At 40.8% G+C, this 22,090-nt stretch overlaps 1 protein-coding gene across 2 annotated transcripts in view; it reads left to right on the plus strand.

Moving 5' to 3' along the window:
* Positions 1-22,090, plus strand: part of Atrnl1 (attractin like 1) — a 518,026-nt gene that overhangs the window by 43,610 nt on the left and 452,326 nt on the right. For both annotated transcript variants that reach the window (XM_021219342.2, XM_029541782.1), the window contains exons 9-10: positions 1,830-2,013; positions 16,003-16,157. In XM_021219342.2, the coding sequence (XP_021075001.1) occupies positions 1,830-2,013; positions 16,003-16,157 (339 nt within the window). The remainder of the gene's footprint in view (positions 1-1,829; positions 2,014-16,002; positions 16,158-22,090) is intronic.

A 22,090-nucleotide genomic window follows, 5' to 3' on the forward strand; every position in this document is an offset into this window, starting at 1 on the left:
AAATTACCCAAGGAGTTGAAGGGGTCTGCAACCCTATAGGTGGAACAACAATATGAACTAATCAGTACCCCCAGAGCTCGTGTCTCTAGCTGCATATATAGCAGAAGATGGCCTAGTCGGCCATCATTAGGAAGAGAGGCCCCTTGGTCTTGCAAACTTTATATGCCCCATACAGGGAAACACCAGGGCCGAGAAGTGGGAGTTGGTGGGCAGGGGAGCAGGGCGGGGGGAGGGTATAGGGGATTTTCCGGATAGCATTTGAAATGTAAATGAAGAAAATATCGAATAAAATAATTTAAACAAAAAAATAAAAACTTTGTCATACTACAAAAATAAAAAAATTTAAAAAAAAAGAAGAAATATCTTTACATTCAGTTCCTTTTGGCTTGTTCTATAACTAAAATACTAATTCTAAGTGAGTTTATAATAGTATTTTTGTTTGCTTTCTGTTTTCTTGGTTGCACAGAAGTGGGGTTGCATTGTGATTTTTGAGTTTTATAGGAATCATGAGCACTTAAAACATTCTGTGTATTTTATCACTACAGATTGAGATCTATGAACTTTTCTCTCACATTGTGTTTTCTACTAAGATATACTGCTGTGTCCAAGGGTGTTCAAGCAGCTGGTGTGATGTCCTGGTGTCTGATGCCGCAAAGTTAAAGGGCTTCCACCCTGAAAACTACACAGCAAAGAGCACAGAACAGTGGCCGGATGTCGCTAGGAGACACCAGAGTCATCAGTTCCCTGACCATGGTCCAGGAGGGCTTTAGTGTTCCACTGTAACAGCCGCTGGGCTGGAGAGCCGCCGGCTCATGTCAAGAGCACTTGCTCCTCAGAGGACCCGAGTTCAGTTCCCAGCAGTCACCGGGTCCTCTGCTGCTACAGGCACAGGAGAATATCTCCCTTTCCCTTCAAATCGCTTACCAGTGCGCCTGTCCCTGGAGCCCAACAATATTATGATTGTCAGGAGAATATTAGAACTTTAGTTTTCTCATTTAGCTTAGGTTTAAGGGTAGTGGTCTGGCTGGAGAGATGGCTCAGCACTTAAGAGCCCCGACTGCTCTTCCAGAGGTCCTGAGTTCAAATCCCAGCAACTGCACGGTGGCTCACAACCACCTGTAATGGGATCCAATGCCCACTTCTGGTGTGTCTGAAGACAGCGACTGTGTAGTGGTCATGTAATTTTTATCTGTTATATCACTAACATATTCAATGTTTGTCAGGTAGGAGGCCCTGATATAAATTTGTTGTATATTTTATTTAAGTACTACTTTTGAATAACATAAGTACATATAAGTAAAATTTCTATTTTCTTTTATAAACACACAGCTTGGATTTTCAGTGCTTCAGAATTTATTTTGGGACACGCAGGACACCTAGGTTGCCGTGGTGCCCACCCTAGCATCTTTAAGTACTGAGTGCTAGGTTGCCGTGGTGCCCACCGTAGCGTCTTTAAGTACTGAGTGTTAGGTTGCCATGGGCCCACCCTAGCGTCTTTAAGTACTGAGTGCTAGGTTGCCGTGGTGCCCACCGTAGCGTCTTTAAGTACTGAGTGCTAGGTTGCTGTGGTGCCCACCATAGTGTCTTTAAGTACTGAGTGCTAGGTTGCCGTGGGCCCACCGTAGCGTCTTTAAGTACTGAGTGTTAGGTTGCTGTGGTGCCCACCATAGTGTCTTTAAGTACTGAGTGTTAGGTTGCCGTGGTGCCCACTGTAGTGTCTTTAAGTACTGAGTGCTAGGCTGCTCTCTCTACGCATAAAAATGTGCGGGTTTTTTGTGATATTTTGGTTGTTTTGAATGTCATCATCTATTTTTTCTCCCCTGCTATAGCCTCAAACACTTGGCTAGTTCCAGAAACGAAAGGAGCCATTGTGCAAGGCGGATATGGCCACACAAGTGTGTATGATGAAGTGACCAAGTCCATCTATGTCCATGGAGGCTACAAAGCATTGCCTGGCAATAAGTACGGGCTGGTGGACGACCTCTATAAGTATGAAGTGAACACCAGGACTTGGTGAGTAGGCTGAGTGACAGATGGGGAAGGGGCGGTGGCAAGGGCTGGGCGACAGTATCTTTATTGGCATTTTATCATCCAGTATATTTTGATAGCATTCCTTCCCCTCCTCCCAGATCCCCCTCACCTCCCTCCCCTTAAAACTTCATGTTCTTTCTCTCTCAGTAAAAAACCAAACCAAACCAAACCAAACAACCACCAAAACTCCCAGAAATACCCAAACCAAAACAAAAAAGCCACACACAAAAGCTGAGGATTCATTTAGTGTAGGGCAACCGTTGCACTGGAGAAACCTGATCCCCCTTTTCCTCGTAGGTGTCAGCTGCAAACAGCTTCTCCTAGGGTGGGAGTTTGTGCTCACTTCTCCTCCAGGCGGTTGTGTCTGGTTTGAGCCTGAGCAGGCCTTGTGCATGCTGTCCCAGCCCCGTGAGCTCCTGAGTACAAGCCCTGGTGTCTTGTGATAATATCTTATGTTTACACAGTAGTGGTGGGTATGGAAAAGCCACAGAGAAGCGTTTGAACTTTTAAAATCTTAAATGATAGCTATGACACATGGTCATGCAGCCAATAGTGCAAAATAATGAATTCCCCACCACACCTGGTGAGAGGATTCCCACTCATGGTCCTAGGTTTAGAGCAATGGTGGCTCAGTGACACTACACTGCGTGGCTCTCCAGTTAACATGGTCGCTTAGAATTCTCTTCAGGGTTCATTTGTCTCTTTTTGTTTAATGCATGACATATTTATAGCCATAACATTCATCTTCTTCTAGAAACACTGATTTTTTTTATCTTTTGTATTTATAGTTTTAAAATATAATTTTTGTTGTACTTGTTTTGTTTTTCAGAATCTGGGAAATTAGGCTTTTTTGTTTTAAGACAATGAACATGTCTTTTGAAGTTGCTTGAGTGCACTTAAGGAAAATTGTTCATTACATAGTGATTTATTATCCTTTCACTTCTACGTCTATCCTTACTTTCTGCATTGTCTAAAGGGAACAGGGTTTGTGAGACCTCCTCTGGGAAATGAATAATAACATCCTAAATATGACCCAACAGATTAGGCCACATAATGAAGCAGCTTCCTGAAACCAAGGGCAGGGGAAATTAATACAACTATAGTAAAATCCCCTCAGAATGAAGACAAAGAGGAAAGGCATTTCCCTGTCTTGGAGGCAACTCTGACTGAATGACAACTGACAGATTTTCTTGGTCTTCGAGCTGTGTGCTCCGTGGGCAGTGCACATGCATGCGTCTACGTTTTTTTCTGTGGTAGGCACACACGTTTGTGCACATTTGTGCACTTATGTGTGCATGCCTGTGGAGGTTTGAAGTTGGAGCCAGGGAGTCTTTCTCAAACATCACCATTTATCTTATTTGCTGAGGAAGTGTCTCTTAGTTCAACAGACTTCCCTGATACAGCTCATCTGGCTAGCCTGCTTACTCCAAGGATCCTCTGCCTGTGTCTTCCACCTTTCAAGCACTGGGAATCAGGTGGACCACCACACCCACCTAGCCACACCCCTGACCATACCCACCTGGATTTTACTTGGGTTCTGCTGAGCTGAACTCTACTTGCATACCCACTCAGCCACACCATCTGACCACATCCCCTGACCACACCCAGCCAGCCACACCCTGACCACGCCCTCCTGGCCTTTACCTGGGTCCTGGGGATTTGAACTCAACTTGCTATCCTGTTACTTTTGCAGTAAACACTTAACCAATCCAGTAGATGACTTAACTGAAAACATGGAACCCAGAAGACACAGTGCTTCCAAATGTCTGAAAGAAAGTCTAAAATTCTGTACCCAGTGGAAAATTATTAACAAAAGAAAACAACATAATGACATTTTCAAAACACTACCACCACCACTGCTACCACCACCATCACCATCACCATCACCAACAAAAATACACAGCCAACCAACCAACCAAAAATTGAATCAGACAACAATATCAGCCATAGTGGGGGAGGGATGGGGAGTGGGGGACTAAGATAATGTCTTGTTTTATAACTTACTTAACAAATAGGAATATATTTGATTTAATATTATATGCTACTATTTGTGATAATTTGATATGTGGTGGCACACACCTTTAATCCCAGCACTTGGGAGGTAGAGCCAGGCGGATTTCTGAGTTCGAGGCCTGCCTGGTCTACAGAGTGAGTTCCAGGACAGCCAAGGCTATACAGAAAAACCCGGTCTTGAAAACCAAAAAATAAAAAAAATAAATAAAAGGCTCACATTTTAATGTTTAGTTACCAAACATTTTTATTTTCACTGTTGGGAAAGGATTGAGGCATCGAAGCCACTGCTGCTACACTCCTACTTCATAAGCAGTTAGATCTTATCTGTTCACATTTAAAGAGAGGAGAAATACAAATGTCTTTTGACTTTAAGGGTTCTCACTCCTCTAATTTGATTCTTTTTATCTTGGTTATATGTTGTGCTAACTGATGCTATCCTTTCCAGAGGGCTTCAACTTTGTCATAAGGTCTGATGTCATTATAGCTTTGATTCCCCTTGTTTAATGAGACAGTTCATGATGCTTTTCTACATATCTGTTATATCTGACAGTAGGTGTGCGTGTGCGCGCGTGCGTGCGTGCGTGTGTGTGTGTGTGTGTGTGTGTGTGTGTGTGTGTGTGTGTAATAGCAGGGACTTAGACCTTGAAAACCTATTTACCTGTCAGAGATTTTGGAGACAGCTCAGTTTTGTAAGTTTGCTATTAGGTCAACTACATTTAAGTTGATAATGATGACCATATTTATATGTCTACATGTTACATGTCTGAACCCCTTCCAACACATGCTTCATTGAATGGTTATCAAGCTGTTTATTAGGTTAAAAAGAAACCCACAAAAACTGACAAGTCTTTGAGGAGTTGAAATGTATTAATAGTGATAATGGTTACAAAAGTGAATGAAGAGAGTATTGTTTTTAAGGTTAAAGAAATTTATGTTTGTAGCCTAACCCAGGACCAATCAAACATGTAAAAAACAGGAAGAGAGGAAGGGAGCACTTTGAAGAATGGGAGCACTCTGCTAGAAGAGTGTTTGCAAAAGCAGCAGTGGGAGGGAGCACAGGGGGGATAGGCACTTCATATTCTTAGCGACAGGAGAGTCGGCAGACTACGTGACCACAAATGCAGAAAAGGCTATGAGAACTTACACAGTGTTCAGTTCTCTACTTCCTCAGTGAAATAAAAGTCACTCGCTGAAAACACAAAGCTAGCTACAGGGCTTTTGAGTTACAGAGATGATATATGAAGTGAACGTTTAGGGGAAGGGGCAGGCCTGGGCGAGGGCAGTGAAGGACTGTGGGTAGGACTGTGTGGCACTGATGTGAGGAGTTGTGATGTACTGCGAGCCCTGTGTCTGAGCATTTGGCGTCAATGAGCACCCATGGCATCTATGCTCTCTAGTTAGCCTGTTACTCAGTATACCTGTTTTCCTAGTTCAGTTACTCAGAGCATAAATTCATGGACTTGGGAATGGTATTACATCCAATTTTACCCAAACCATATTCCAATTTGGATGTCTACTCATTTGTCTTATGACCATTCATGAGATTCTCATACCTACACAGTCTTCCCAAGATTTCATATTGGTTCCTTTAATTTTTTTTTTTTTTTGTTGTTGTTGCTATTAATTGTGGGAAACGATGCGTAGGTTTTGTTTTATTTTGCTATCGATCCATCTACTTATATATTGTGTGGATACTTTGTGTGTGCATATGTGCCTGTGCACATGTTCATACATATATACAGAGCTCAGGCATTTGCATTGAGCTTCTACTTTATTCTCCACCTTTCCTTGGAGATGGTCTGTCCCTGAACCTGGAGTTTACTGATGCGGCCGACTGGCCAGCGAGCTCCAAGGATCTGCTCTTCACCCTTCATCCCCTGAGTCACTGGCAGCCTCTTGCTTCCTGTGGGGCAGGCACTTCACTAGTGAGCCATCTCTTCCACCCTCTCGTTTAGATTTCAATTTGCATTTTCTCCTTTACAAATAATGTGTAAGATCTTCTTGTATTTATTGTCATAGAGTACTTATTTTAAATTTTGGGCACATATCCTGTCCATTTTATTGTATTTGCTAGATTGTGTATATCTCTCTGCAGTATTGGCTTACTTTGTATTTTGCAATCATGCTTTCTCAGAATGTGGATTGTTTTCTATTCTTTCCTTATTATTTGATAAATAGAACTTACATGTATATAGTCAAATAAGTAAATTTTGTTTTATGAGCTGTGCTTTGTATTTTGCTTAAATGACACTATTCTACAATGTTTTATATTTTTATAAATAATTTTCAAATTTTTATAACTAGTTTCACTGTTAATTTTCAGTCTAGGTAAGAGTGTGTGTGAGTGCATGTGTCTGTATGTCTGCCAGTAAGAGCTTCTGAATGTGAGTGTGTCTGTGCAGTAAGAGCTTGTGTGTATGTGTGTGTGTGTGTAGTAAGAGCTTATATGTGTGTGAACACATGTGTGTGCAATAAATACTCCCTGGGCATTGGTCAATAACTGTTCATTCCTTTGACATTTTTATAGTATGTAAAACATTAATAACAAAATTTTACCTAAGTGATTAATATTTTCATGCTCTTTTCAATGCAATCTGTATGTTTTGAACTCATACTTAACCTTAGTGTGTAGGGGGCACATATGAGCCGAGTGTGTGTGCATGTGTACAGGCTACAGTGTGTGTGCATGTGTACAAGCTGAGGTGTGTATGTGCATGTGTACAGGCTGCAGTGTGTGTGTGTGCATGTGTACAGGCTGCAGTATGTGCGAGTGTGTATAGGCTGCAGTGTGTGTGTGCATGTATACAGGCTGCAGTGTGTATGTATACAGGCTGCAGTGTGTGTGCATGTGTACAGTCTGCAGTGTGTGCGAGTGTGTACAGGCTGCAGTGGGTGTACATGTGTACAAGCTGAGGTGTGTGTGTGAGTGTGTACAGGCTGCAGTTGTGTGTGTGTGTGTGTCTCTACAGGCTGCGGTGTCTGTGTGCATGTTTACAGGCTGCAGTGTGTGTGTGTGTGTACAGGCTGCGGTATCTGTGTGCATTTGTACAGGCTGCAGTGTGTGTGTGTGCATGTGTACAGGCTGCAGTGTGTGTGTGTACAGGCTGTGGTGTCTGTGTGCATGTGTACAGGCTGCAGTGTGTGTGTGTGTGTATGTGTGTGTGTACAGGCTGCGGCGTGTGTGTGCATGTGTACAGGCTGCAGTGTGTGTGTGTGTGTGCATGTGTACAGACTGCAGTGTGTGTGTGTGTGTGTGTGTGTGTGTGTACAGGCTGCAGCGTGCTTATGGAAGGGAGAAGATAGTTGGGGGAGCTGGTTCTCTCTTTGCACCACATGAGTTCCGGGATTAGACTCAAGCCTGACAGGTGTGGCAGTAGGCGCCCTGACCCATGGAGCTGTCCCTCTGCACCCTTGTATTGTTTTCCCAAGGCTGCAGTTACATGTTACCATGAGCCTCGTGTCTTTAAGAAACAGGAATGCAGTTTCTTACAGCTGACACTGAGAATATGCAGCATTCTGGAGAACATGCAGCAGAACTGTGATCCTGGCAGAGACCCCAGGAAATGCTCTCTGCTTTTCCAGTGTTTCATACATCCTGGGCTTTCTTTGATGTAACTATATTCTTCTAATCTAAATTTTGTCTCTGTGTGACTTGATTTGTAAAGATCCAGTCAGTGAATTTAGGGCCCATGTGAATCTATTATTAATTTGGCCTCATTTATATAACTTAAATTGTGAATTCATTTTATCTTAGCCACAAACCATTTGCAGAGACTCCATTTCCAAATGAGGTCGAATTCTGGATTTGAAGGTATATATTAACTTCGGGGAGGGTACTGTACATTCAATGAACACTGTATTTTTCTCTGTTTTTACTTGATGGAAATAAGACTTATGTTTATGTTTTATGTCAGGGTTGCTGATTTTAGTAATTATCTGTGTAAGTATTTTTAAGTTTCTTCACAGAGGTTGGTTTAGATTCCACATGGGTAATGTGAATAAGATCCTTCTGGGTTCTAAGGTTTTCAGTGTTGTCTTATGGCCACTGCATCCTCACCTCGGTGAAGAACAGCACAGTGATGCTTCTTTATCAATCCTCTGACTTAAAGAAACATTTTCAGTGTGTCTCCAGCAAGATAAGTGTGTGTGTGGGTTTTGTAGAAACCTTTATTAAGGAGGTTTAGTAAATTATCCTAATAATGCCCACACTACAGAAGAATGAAATTAGATGCATACCTATTACTTTGTACAAAAATCCACTTCAAATGGGACAGACAATTGCTTCAACGTGGAACTGGAAACACTGAAAGGAAACCACAGGTGCAGGAAAGATTCTCTGAACGGGGCTCCATTTGCTCCAGAATCACAGCCAACAGGCGACAAATGGGACCTAGTGAAACTCAAACGCTTTTCCACAGTAAGGCAAACAGTCAACTACGTAAAGAGGAAGCCTGAGGCATGGGAGGGAATCTGTCAGCTATAAACCTAATAGAGGGTTAATACCAGAATATACAAAGCACTAAGGAACAACAACAACAACAAAAATCAATTAAAAATCAATTAAAAATTGTCTGTGGATCTGAAGAGAGTTCCCCAATGAAGAATTAAAAATGGCCAAGTTCAGAAGTATCTGGCATCCTCGGCAGCTAGGGTCATGCACATGATACTTGCTCTGAGATTTCATCTCACCTTGGACAGAACAGCTACGATCAAGAAGATAACTGACAACAGCATATACCGGTGAGGCTGCAGGGAAATGGGAACCCCGTTCCCCATTGGGGGGTTGCCAACTGGGACAGCTACTTTAGGAATCTATGCAGAAAACTGTCTGAGTCCTAAAATCAAGTCTATCCTGAGACCCAGCCTTGCCTACTCCTTGTCAAATCCCTGACGTCTTACTCCACAGATCCTTCCTCAGTGGTGCCCACTGCTGCACTATTCCCAGTAGCTAGTAACTGGAAACAGCCTACACGTTCTCCAACTAATGAACGGATAGTGAAAGGTAACACACAATGAAATTCTATTTAGTTGTAAAGAAAAATTAAATCACTACACGTGCATGTAAGTGGATAGATTAGACAGTAATCACACCGAACAAAACGAGGTAACACAGAGCCACCAAGACAAATGGTACGTGTTCTTTCTCATTTGTGGATCCTAGCTCCAAGACTTCAGAGGTCAGTGTTTGACCCAGAGTCACTGTAGAAACCAGGAAAATGGATAGGGACCAAGAGGGTCGAGGGAGAGCTCTAGAGAAGAGGGCCGAGGACACAGGTGCTCTGGAGGACATGTGTGGGTGTGTGTGTGAATGTATGTGTGTGTATGTATGTGTATACATGTGTGTGTGTGTGTGTGTGTGTGTGTGTGTGTAAATGGATGTGTGTGTATGTATATGTGTGTGGTATTTAAATGAAGTTACATCACTTGGGGTGATATGATTTCCCCCAAGAGACAGACTAACAAAAGCCAGGCATGGGGCACCTCTCTTCTGCTTGTTGGTCAAGGAGTCTAAGAGTCCCTCACATAGGATATTGCCATTGTCCCCGATTTCCTCTGTGAATAAGGCAAGTCCTTGTAGTTAAGGTACTACAACTTAGAACTTAGAGGTATCAGCTGGAAGTACCCTGGGACACTCCTTGAAGCCCAGCTCTCATAGTAACCACAGTTGCTGTGTAAACTACCACGGGGAAAAACAGGCAGTAGTCCTATGCCTGTAATGACTATGGACCACAATGCCCAGCTGCCCAATATGGCCCCAATAATGTGAGAGTTGCATGTAAGTTGGAGTTGAGGCCCACTCAATAGGAAGAAATTAATCCCTGGTATTGTAATCCCAACAACCCCTGCTGGACAAGTCATGGAGCTCAAAGGAGAACTAAAACCCACCATTTTCTTAAACTTATAATCTCTAACTTTATTCTAAACACCTATCCTTATACCTACACACCTTTCAATCCTTCCAAATAGTACCACCCCTGATGACCATGCATTCCAATATATGACCGTTTGGGGGTTCAAACTACCACAGAGACCACTGCAGAAATCAACAACTAGTGAAAATTAGGGGAACAACATACAGCATGGTGCTCCGCCCCAACTGATACATCACAATGAAACCCTTATACCCAAGGTTCAGAGACGGGGACAGAAAGATGAATAGCCAGAGGGCCAGGATGTCTGCTATGAGACTGTGACATCTGTATATGGCAGGGAAGTTGTACTTTTGGACAAGATCTGTGTGATGACATCATTGGTTGATGTGACAGTGTGGATGAGAAATCTTACAGAGCCTTGCCTGTAGATGGAGAACTTCAGGCAGTTCAAGGCTGCCAAGAGAGGGATTGTCTTTTCCAACCATGAGCCTACCTGACTGGTTATCCAGTCACACAAAGAACACTGCATGAACTCATAAGGTCACGTGTGTGCCCGGAACTGTGATTGGTGTGCATTCTGTGAAATTTCAAAATAATAAAAATATTGGGAAATATGCTGGGAACAAATTTTTATTTATTTTCTTGGTTTGGTGCCAGCTTGTAACAAAACCCTTTTGAGAGTTCATTATCTGATGTTTTTTCTCAAAGTAATTTGACTATTATGATTTAGTAACTCAAATCAACTTTAGTCAAATATTATTATTGATTTCTCGTTAGCTAATATTTTGATAAGGAACTGAAATAGGATCGCAGTTCTTGGATTTTTCACGTTATTTGGTGTTAGGGCTATATTGGATGTATAAAATTATGTGGGGTGTATTCTTTTTAATGCTGTAGACCACATTTTTAAGACCAGACTTATTTTTTCATGAGTAGTTTGTAACTGTAGCCTTTAAGAGAACTAAAGGTGACTTTTGATGCATAGAATTTTAACAATGAAATCTATTACAAAGTGGTTATAAGAATATTCAGATTATCTCCACGTGATTCAGTTTTTATAAGTATTTTAAAGAACTGATCTATGAAATGTATACATTATTCATTAAATCATCATAACAGTATTATTCCTACAGTGAAATACCTTTTAAAGGTAAGACGTATTACAGAGTAATGGTCGCATTGTGACTTTCCCTGTGCTCCGGCCCTGTTTACTGTCTCTCCTTCTGTCACACTCTCCCCTCCCTTTCATGCACCTTTACTTTCATGTAACTTTCAAATTTCACACGTGAGAGAACATGTGGGAGCTGTCTGTCTGACATTATGCTCAGTGCGGTGACCAGCCCCAACTGATACCTCACAAGGCAACCCTTACACCTAAGGCTCAGAGAACTCATGCAGAAGGATAAACAGCCAGGGGGCCAGGATGTCTGCTGTGAGATCGTGACATCTGTATAGGTCAGGGAAGTTGTACTCATGAAATCTAGAAAGTATGAACAAGATCTGTGTGGTGACATTATCTGTTGACGTGCAATGTGGATGACAAACCTTATAGGGGCTCACCCATAAATGAAGAACTAGACAGTTAGCAGCTTAACTGAAAGCTACACTCCACCCACTTCCCTGCAAATGGCATCTAGTGTTTGAGTGGAAAAAGATTTTCAGCGCACTAGTTAGCCACTTCAATAGGTTGTACTGAAGTCTTCCCCATTATTTTCACGTGCACTTCTGTGAACACACAGAGTGATCGTGTAACTTTTATACATGTATTTGACACCTCTGTCTTTTCTTTATTCACATATGGGGCAGTACTCTTTTTTTTTTTTTTTTGTCCCATTTCTTTGTATGATTTGGAAACCATTCTTTTGGTTTTTTTGTTGCACTGTTTTTATGTGATGGTATTTTGTTGCAAAATTTCTTATGACAGTTCTTGGCTTGCACTTTTATTCTTTGAGCATTATCTAAATTAACTAAGACCTCATCACTAGCATTATCTTTCATAAAACAAAAATAGAAATTAAAGCCTCAGCAGTTTATTTTCATGATTTGTGATTTTTGGTACTTCTAAAGAATTCATCATCCACCTCACTTCCTAAATTTTCTTCCATGTTATCCTCTAGGTGTTTATCATATTCTGTTTGTATGTTTATGTAGCAGTAAATTGTTAATCTGCTCTGGACTTCCACTTGCAGCTGCACGACTCACTGCTGCCCAATGCTCTGGAGTCCCCGAATGAAACAAACGCGCGCGCGCACGCGCGCGCGCGCACACACACACACACACACACACACACACACACACACACACACACACACCAGCTTAGTTTTACTATACCCTAAGCAGTGCAATGGCTGGGGCACATCCTAACTCCATGTGGCTAACACACCCCCTTCCGATATTCCTGAGTTATCACTTTCTAAAAATCTATATTTTATCTTTGCTGACCCAGACCTTGCTGGGCAGCCCTCCTGGGGCCGTTTTCCCCTGCACCTACCAGTCGGCAGGCTCTCCCTCCTGCACCTTTTCCTGTGCGGTACATATCCTATGTTCTCCTCGTGGTGGAATCTCCTCTTCCTCCTCTATCCCTTCCCAGGAATCCTAAAATCCCGCCTCCGACTCCCTGCCCAGCCATTGGCTGCCAGCAACTTGATTCACCAATGAGAGCCAACTGGGGGCAGGGACCACTAGCATCTGAACCCGCAGATTCTCGCGTGATTTGGGGGAGCCGAATTAACACAAATAGCATTAGAATCAATCCCCAACATGTTTACTAATTATTCTACATTAATTTTCATCAGTGTAACGAATATTTATGTGTTATGTATACGTGCCTGCATGCGTGTTCATGCGTGTGGGTGCACATGTGTGTATGTGTACGTGCGTGTGTGTATGCTTGCAATGTGGAGATCTGAGGTTGACTTACGTCATGAGTTCTCTTTTGTGCACCACAGAATATTTCGAAACACGATCTATTGCTGAACCTGGGGCTTGGCGTTTTGGCCGTTTTAGCTAGCTTATTCTAGACTGCCCTGCCTCTGCCTCCTCTGCATCACAGTGACGGGTGGGCTCTCCCACAGGCTTTTATACGAGTTCTGGAGTCTGAAGTCTTGTCTCCACATTGGCAGGGCGCGCTCTTTACTGTGAATGTATTCAACAGCGAGTCTTCAGTATGGGTCTAAGTTCTTTCTCTATTGTTTACAACGTTTAGTTACTGCAGTAGTGTTTCTTGGGTATGCTATCTTATCGTCATGGAACAAGTTTTGCTTCTTGTTAAATGCCAATTGGATATACTTGGGCTGGCCTGTCTCTGGGCTCTCTAGTCCTCTGTTATTTACTTGTACCTTCTTTTCAGTGACAGATTGCTTCGGCTACGGTAGATTATTGTAAACGCGGAGGACGGGAGCAGTCAGTCCTTTAACTTTATTCTGTACTTTTCTTAAATATTAAATTGATTTTATGTCTTTTAGGTATTTATTTTGTTAAAGTTAGAGTGCCTGAATCTGTGCCTGTGCACAACATTTGCGCACGTGTCCACGGAGGCCAGAAGAGGCATCCGATACCCTGGAACTGGAGTTATACACAGTGTGAACCACCATATGGATTCTGGGACCTGAATCTGGGTCCTCTGCAAGGCACTAAATGCCCTTAACAGTTAAGAGGTCTCTTTGGCCCTGACACTGTCTAACTTAAGCTTTTACCTACCCACGTAAATCTTCCTGTCTGTCTGCACTGTCCATAATTTACTGGGATTTTGATTGACAAGAACTCGTATCTCCAGATCAGCGTAAGAGCTGACAGTTGATAGTATTTATCTTTACATTCGTGTGCATGTAGTACCTCTCCATTCATTTAGAGACTTTCATTTTATTTTAATTTATTTATTTGTTTACAAAATTGTTTTGAGATAGGGTTTAAATATGCCACCTGGAGTTTGCTATGTAGATCAGGCTGGCCTCAAACTCAAGAGATTCACATTCCTCTGCCCCCCCCCAAGTGCTTGATCTTTTTTAAAAATCAGAATTTTATAGTCTTTTTCATAAATCTTACATAGAATATTATATGAAGTATACATTTTATTTTTATACTTTTACATATGTATATATATATTACTATATTAAAAATATCTCACTATGTATATACATATAGTAACTATATATATATATTCAGTTCCCTGGGGAGAGCTTCAGAGATTTCCGTTTTGTCTGCCTTTCTCCCTGCTGGAGAGCTTGTATTGTAGGTGCATGGGCTCAGTGACCTGATTCCCCTTGGTGTGGTACAGTTGCTTTATGCACAGAGAGCTTGTGGTAGTAGGAAGTTGGTGTCTTTTAAGCTTGATTCTCTGACATAGAACTTCTGCCTTATTAAGGCAGGACCAACATTCTTTGGCACCACTTTAACCTCATAAGCATGGCTGATAACTCCCACCTTTGCTGAGGGCTGAGTATAGAAAATCACCCAGTCTTCTCTGAGTTTTTCCTGGACTAGAACTTAGGTAAGAATGGGGATCGTGAGATTTGTGGTGGCCTGATACTCTCAGCACCATATGGTTGACCTGAAGTAGGAACCAAGAGATGAAGCACTTTGTTCCCCTGGCTCCACCCCTCGGAGTTAGAGATCTGTCCTTCCGTACTGGTGTCTGACAGTGGTGAGGAGGCACTGGGGAGACATAGTACCACGCCTGATTTAATACACCATTGCTTGTTTCCTTTTCTCCTTACCCTGGAAGAGAGGCCTAAACTGGGACCCTGTGCAAGCAAGGCAGGTACCCTGTGGCTGAACTCTCTTCTTGCCACACCCCTGTTCTGCTGTCTTGGACTCCTAAGTCTCTGCCATCACAGGCCTATGCCACCTGGTCAGAGTCAGTGTTGACATTCCTAACCCAAGCTTAGCAGACACTCTTGAGTAAGTGTATAATATTGCTCCTCGTAGAGTTTTATGAGATCATAAACTTTCTGAGACCTTAAAACTATTTTGTATTAATTAAGGTTCTTTTCCTGGAGAGACTGTGAAACCCTTAGATGATATTTAAAAAACATGATTTTAGAGATTAGATACAAACTAGCAATTTTATACATGTTTACTGTGTTTATATTTTAATCGTAATTGTCACAAAGCATTAATTTATATTACTATTCATCTTCATATATTGGTGTATTCAAAGAAATTTATAATCCTGAGCATATGTTTATAGCACTTTATGTAAAATTTACTGTTTCTGAAAAACACATTTCAAAGGATTTATTTTTAAGTGTGTGTGTGCATGTGCGTGTGACCACAAGTGCATGTGAGCACAGGTGCACATGAGTGAACACAAGTGCACATGAGCGAGCACAGGTGTGTGTGATCACAGGTGCCTGTGAAGTTTCCAGATGCTCCTCGAGCTGCCTGGTGTTGATGTCTTTCTAACTGCTGTACCATCTCCAGCCCCTATGTGCAGTTTTTAATTAATCACACATTGTAGATGCATTTAAAGACAATCTTGAGCAAAAGAATCTAAACACAAATTAAGTATAACCCATATAAAAAGTAAAGTATAGCTGGTCATTGAAATAAAAATAGTAATGTTTGTATTCAGGTTCTGACTATTTGGTAATGTTCATCTTATGGAAATTAATTGAGTTTTTGACTTATGGTATCTACATTTTTGTGTATACATTTTGATTAAACATAAAGACTTATTAAGGGTTTCTTATCAATTTTATAAATTTAACCCAGAGTAATTTGGGCTAAATTTGTTATACTTAACTTTCTGTTTGTCTTAGTGTGAAAAAGTCACGGCGTTTGGTTCTTTCCTTAGAGGTAGACCGGTTTCCTACCTTCAAAAGTGAAAAATCATTCAAAATATAAATTGTTAGTATTAAGAATTCTATCTATATCATGCTTCCTCAAAGCATCTTGAGATATGGAGATTCTATAAATATTCTTTTAAAATATTGAAGCTTTGAAGTTATTTACAAGTGGTTAAGCTATATGTATTTTCCCCTTATAAATCCCAGAAAAATTTTTATATACAAAGTCAATACTTTATTTATAAAATCAGGGAAGTCTCTTTATCCTTTGTAATACATTTTTAAATTTTATTCTGTAGGACTATTTTGAAAGAAAGTGGGTTTGCCAGATACCTTCATTCAGCTGTTCTTATCAATGGAGCTATGCTTATTTTTGGAGGAAATACCCATAATGATACTTCCTTGAGTAACGGTGCAAAATGTTTTTCTGCCGATTTCCTGGCATATGACATAGGTATGTATCTGTTAGGACTGTACAAAGAAGAAAATACCAGACACCTTTCTCAAATAGACTGACAGCATGCTTATATGTCATTTCAGAGGTCAGTTTAGTGACAGACTATGCGTTGGGTTTTCTCTAATTTCAGCACAGTGGTCATACAGAGCCAAGATGAGATGTGTTGGAATGAGTTAGTATCAGGGACAGAAGAAGAGAATTATAGGAGTGAGTGACTTTTTGATCTTTAGAAGCATTTTGACTGTTGTGTCCTTATTTGAAAATTGTATAAGCCTCTTTTGTCTTATACTACATCTGTTTCAGTGGTGCATAGATATGTAATATCATCAAAGTATGAAAAGTAAGACAGTGAGAATTCAAACACTTTATATTGAGCAGGGATGAGCAAAACTTAGTTTATGTTAAATATACTGAATATATTTACTGAGTATGGAAGGGAAGTTCATTGAAAGGAATGTGGAAAAAGATAATGAGATATGATGAGGAGACAGAGTGAATCCAGGACATGCCTGGGAGTGAGACTGGCTGAATGAAGCCTTCCAGTGTGCTGCAGCAAGCGCTCAGGCACTCTCTTGTTCATTATGCCATGTTCTTGTTGATTCTGTCTGTGGGAGGAAGCACTCAATCTGACTCTCCAGTACATCACGGCAGCAGAAGTATTGCTTCTGTATTTGTCATGTTATTGCCGAAAGCTAGCTGGTACTTAAAATATATTTGGCAGTGCACAAGAGCGTCTTTTATTGATGTTACAAATAAAGTGCTATATCATATTTGAAGCTATTCTCTTGATGTGTAAAAATAAAGGAGGCTAATTAGATGTAAGACGGATTTACTCCTTAACATCATAAAGGTACACCATCTGCTTTGTTAAGATTATTTCATGTGGCTATACAGGAAAGAGCAGTTGATAATTAATAAGCACTTTGGTCTTGATGCTATTATAAGTTTGCTAGAAGAAGTGGCCATTAATAACACTAGGAATGCTAAGTGAGCTTTGTGATTATTTCATCTTAAATAAGGAAAATGTTACCTCTGAAATAACAATAAAAGCGATTCCTTACAAGGAGCATGGTATGGTCCCAACTTTTAGAAAACTCCTAAATTATTGTCTGGGATCCAGAACAAAACATGTTGACTGGGGCAGCGATTCCAGCTGTCAGTGAGTGATCTCTCTTACCTGGTGTGAGACAGTGAACTTATCTTTCTGGAGGAACATGAAACCTTTATTTATTTAATTTTGTTCATGCATATTTCTTCTGTCATTTTTTTGAAACAACAGAATAGAATGCCATTGTTACTGTTAAAAATCCACGAAGTAGGATTTAAAATTTTTACATTAAAGTTTTTCAGCGAGCTTCTACACAGCCCTTGTAATTTAATGAACTGTGTAGGACCGAGCCGTTTTGTAAGCGATATATTGTGAGCCCATTTTTTATTTTTCCATGTTACTGAAGATTTTATTTCAGTTTTATGTGTCAGAAAAGCTTGTGGAGGTTTTTTTTTTTTTTTTTTTTTTTTTAAAAAAAACAAAAACATAGGTCTGGTTTTGTTTCAGAAAGAAACAGGAAGAGAGAGGTCTGAATACCAGCATTCTGTTAAGCTCTGAGTGCTGGGTACTGTCGAAGGGATATGTACAAAGCCTGAAGCCTCTCTAAAGGTCTGTGACAGTGTCACTCACTCAGCTATCAGCCAGGAGTGATGGGGACTGACCTAGAGGAGTATAGTGGCCATTGTTCTAAGACCCATATCTGTCTGCTTGACTAGGCCACTCTGTTGGGTCGGGTAATGTTCTGTATGGTATCAGACAACTTAGACTTAGTGTTTATTTCTTCATGCTGTGGATGGATGGAAGCAAATATTCTTGTTGGTGACATTGTATTATTTTTCACACAAAAGAAAATTTATTTCAAAGTGCTTATTGTTCATTGGAATTAAAGATAGGCATTATAATGAACCAAATAGAAAATGTATTTTAAAAGCATGTTTTCTTTCCTGTATAAGGAATATTCCTTGTCACATTTAAATGAGATGCATCTGAGGTGGTACATGAGTTTTAAACAACTGTGTGCCAATTTTATACTAATTTTTCATTCTTCTAAGATTCACAGTTTCAATCTTATGCCAGTGTAAATTTTACATAATGAAATCATTAATCTTTGGAAATAAAACTGTCTCCTGCACATTAGATTGTGTATGTATTAACCAGTATATACTGCTGATTTTCAAAATGCTACAGTCTGCAGCCTGCCGTTCCTTGGGAAGGCTGTCAGGAAAATCAAAACCAAGTGTATATAACCCAGTTGTTAGTCACTGGACAGCTAGCTGTCTTTGCCAGAAGTGACTGAAGGGATGGGAGGTGGTTCAGTGGTTAACAGAAGAGGCACTGCAGGTGACTCAAGTTCAAGTCCCAGCACCCACACCTGGCGGCTCACACCAGCCTGCATCTCCAGCCCCAGAGGATCTGATGACCAGCGGATCGTGTGTCCTCTATGGCAACCACATTCAAGTGCAAACTCCCCTCCCCCTCCCAACCATACACATATAGTTAACGTAAAACTAAAATCTTCAAAAAGTGATGGAACGGGCTGGAGAGTTGGACTGCTTAAGAATGGTAGCGGCCCCAAGTTTGGGTTACCTATGTTGGGTGGCTCACTCCTGCCTGTAACTCCTGTTCCAGAGGGATCCATCTTCTTTAGCTTCCGTTGGCGCTGGCACACATGTGCAAGTATTTATCCACATAGACCTCATACTAAAGAATTAAATAAAAAGTGACTGAAATATGCCTAATACTAGCCAGAGCTCGTGAATGACCTTGGTCAGCTATAACTCTTAGCAGGACACACTACTTGATGTTTTACTTGCAAACCTAGCTTGAACTCAGATTTTAGAATGTGAAGTTTTGATTAGTCCTTTTGTTATTTATTGTTAGTGATAGTGCTGCCCTCAGAAAGCTGCAACGGCAAAATTTTTCAAGATCAAAATTATGTATTTTTTTCCTGAAAAAGATAGGTTCCTGTTCAGAATTTAAATAAAAGTCTGAAACAAAATGAAAAACTAATAATTAATTTTTGATTTTCATAAAGGTGATAGAAAGATGGAGGTGTAAACCCCGAGTTGGGTGATTTGGGACTAGGCAGAGGAGCAGGGTTCCTCTGACCCTGTCTTGCATAGGGCAGGAAACAGAAACTCTGTCCCATTTACTTAGTGATGGTTCCAAGCCGGAATTCTCAGAACACAGTGGTTTCATGTATGGCTTTAATTCCTTGGTAGTGATTACAAAAAATGTTAAAAATGCAAGACAAGTCCATATTTTCAGCAGTAACGTTTTAATTGGTATTGGCGAAATAATGATGTATATTTTAATTGTTTTATTATATAGCAGAGTTAACGTCACTCACCTAGTTTATGAAGCGTAGCAACTGTGATTTTGTACAACCCTCTGGAATGTCTGTATGAATCATGTAGAATGAACACAGCCCCGTAAGCCATAATTTCATGGTAAACCCATAAATGCAAATTAAATAATCTACTTATTTATTATTTTGAACATTCCAACAAAGTTCTGCAAATTCCATCTGGCTTGCTCTTTGTGCTTAAATTTATTTTCATTTCCTGGAGGCTTTATTAGTCAATATTTTCTAATTATTTTTACTGTATTTTCATGGCTTCTTATTTTCATGGCTTATGTCTCGCTGAGCCAGCCACCTGAAAGAGCCAGTTTGTTACTTTGTAGGTCAAGAAAACCCTTGAAAGCTTTCATGCCGCTTCCTGAATCGGCCAACTATTTTTTTTTTAAAGTTGATTTGCATCCTTGGCTGAAGTGTTATCTTTCTCTTTGGTATTTGATAAGGGAAATGACAGTTGGTGCAACCACTACCTGCTGCATCCTCCTCTTCCTGCTTCCTCCCCATCCACCCTCTTAAAAAAATCAAAGTGAAGAAGAGAAAATGTCACATGTCAGGTTGTCAAGATGGGCGGCTAGGTTTGGCTGTCACTCCCGGCAGTGCTCCGCTGTACACAGGCTTTATAGCGTAGACTTCCACTGTCTCTATAGTGAGTATCCCAATGCACGCTTATGGAGGGAAAAAGAGCCGGCAGCTCGCTGTCACTAAACCCAGTCACAGTTGTAAAATGGTTATTCCACGTCTGAAGCAAAGTCTTAATTCAGAGATTTTTAATCCACCACTACAGCACCCCCATCCTCTGCCCTGTTCTAACAGGAGAACTCTGAACAGTCTTTTACTTGGGAAGGGGCGTGCCAATTCATCCATGTAACAAAGACAGCAGCCGAGCCAGCAGTGCATTTGATTAGACTCTTCATGGCGTATTTGCGTTTAATGTGACTCACCCTCAAACTGGCCATGAAGTAGTGAAGCCCAGATGGAAAGTCAAGGAGTGAAATAAATGATATATGAACATCTAGCTCCCATTTCTCCTAACGACTACATGCAGTTTGAGAGACTTTGTGCTTTGCCTATGGGTATTAATGTTCTCCTCTCCCTCCCCCTCTCCCCCTCTCTCCCTCTACCCCAGTCCCCTTCTCCCCCTCTCCCCTTCCCCCTCCTCCTCTCCCCCACTCCCTCTTTCCCACTCCCCTTCTCCTGCTCTCCCCCTCCTCTCTCCCTCTCCCCCTCCCCTCTCCCTCTCCCCTCCCTCTTCCCCCTCTCTCCTCCCTCTCCCCTCCCTCTCTCCTCTTCTCTCTTCCTTTAAGAAAGTTCATTTATAGTTCAGACTGTCTTGTACACTCTTGTTGTGCAGTTCTCCTCTGTGAATTCTTGTTGCGAAGGCTGTCCCATGCGCTGTCTGAAACATAGTCTCCTTCTACCAGAGTAGATCTTGTCACAGGTCCCAAGTGCTATTGCTAGAGGCTAGTGTGAACCACTATTCCTGACCAGAGATTGTTTTAAATATAAAAATTACAAAGTATTTCTGAGTTCAAGGTCAGCCTGGTCTACAGAGTGAGTTCCAGGACAGCCAGGGCTATACAGAGGAAACCCTGTTTCAAAAACCCAAAAAAACAAAACAAAAACAAACAAACAAACAAAAACAAAAACAAAAAACAAAAAACAAAAAAAACCAAAAAACCCAAAAACAAAAACCAAAAAACAATAAAACAAAAACAAGAGGAGTGTTTGCAAAACCTGGAGGATGCGGGGTGGGTGCTGGGGTGGTTAGAGCAGTTGTGAAGACACTTATCTCACACCGAGCACTGGCAAACAGAATCTAGTGCTGTTTCAAAATAGCACAATATAGGACTTACTCTAGAAATAAAATTATGATTAATTATGCATATAATTTCTTATGTGAGGACCACTGAAGGACACCAACAGAGAATATCATTTTTGTTGTTGTTAAGACACGTGAAATCATCTCACTCTTATGATATAAAGCACAACACTTGAAACAACTGTGACTTATTTTGTGTATGAGTGTTTTGCCTGCATGTATGTTAGTGCTCCTCTGTGTGTCTGGTGCCTGCAGAGGCATGTTTGGATGCCCTAGAGTGGGAGTTACGGACAGTTGTGAGCTGTCATGTAGATGTTGAACCAGGTCCCTTTAGAAGAGCAGGCTGTGCTCTTAACAGCTGAGCATCTCTCCAGCCCCAGGAATATTAAATATTTTGTGTAGTTTAGAGTACTAAGAGAATTCTTACAGAATTACAATTGCATACTTTCATCAAAACCATGGGAATCTGTAGAAAAATTAGCTAACAAATGTGTTCTTCCCTGGATTATTTTCTACATAATCAGTAAATTAATATTAGAATTTTGCCTAAAGTTCTTCAAATAATTAAATAAATCTGTCTTTCTTCTCTCTCTCCCTCTCATATATATGTATATATATATACACATATATATATATACATATATATGAGAGAATATATATATGAGAATATATATATGAGAATATATATATGAGAATATATATAT

The sequence above is a fragment of the Mus pahari genome, chromosome 1, assembly GCF_900095145.1.
Source record: "Mus pahari chromosome 1, PAHARI_EIJ_v1.1, whole genome shotgun sequence".
Taxonomy (NCBI): Eukaryota; Metazoa; Chordata; class Mammalia; order Rodentia; family Muridae; genus Mus; species Mus pahari.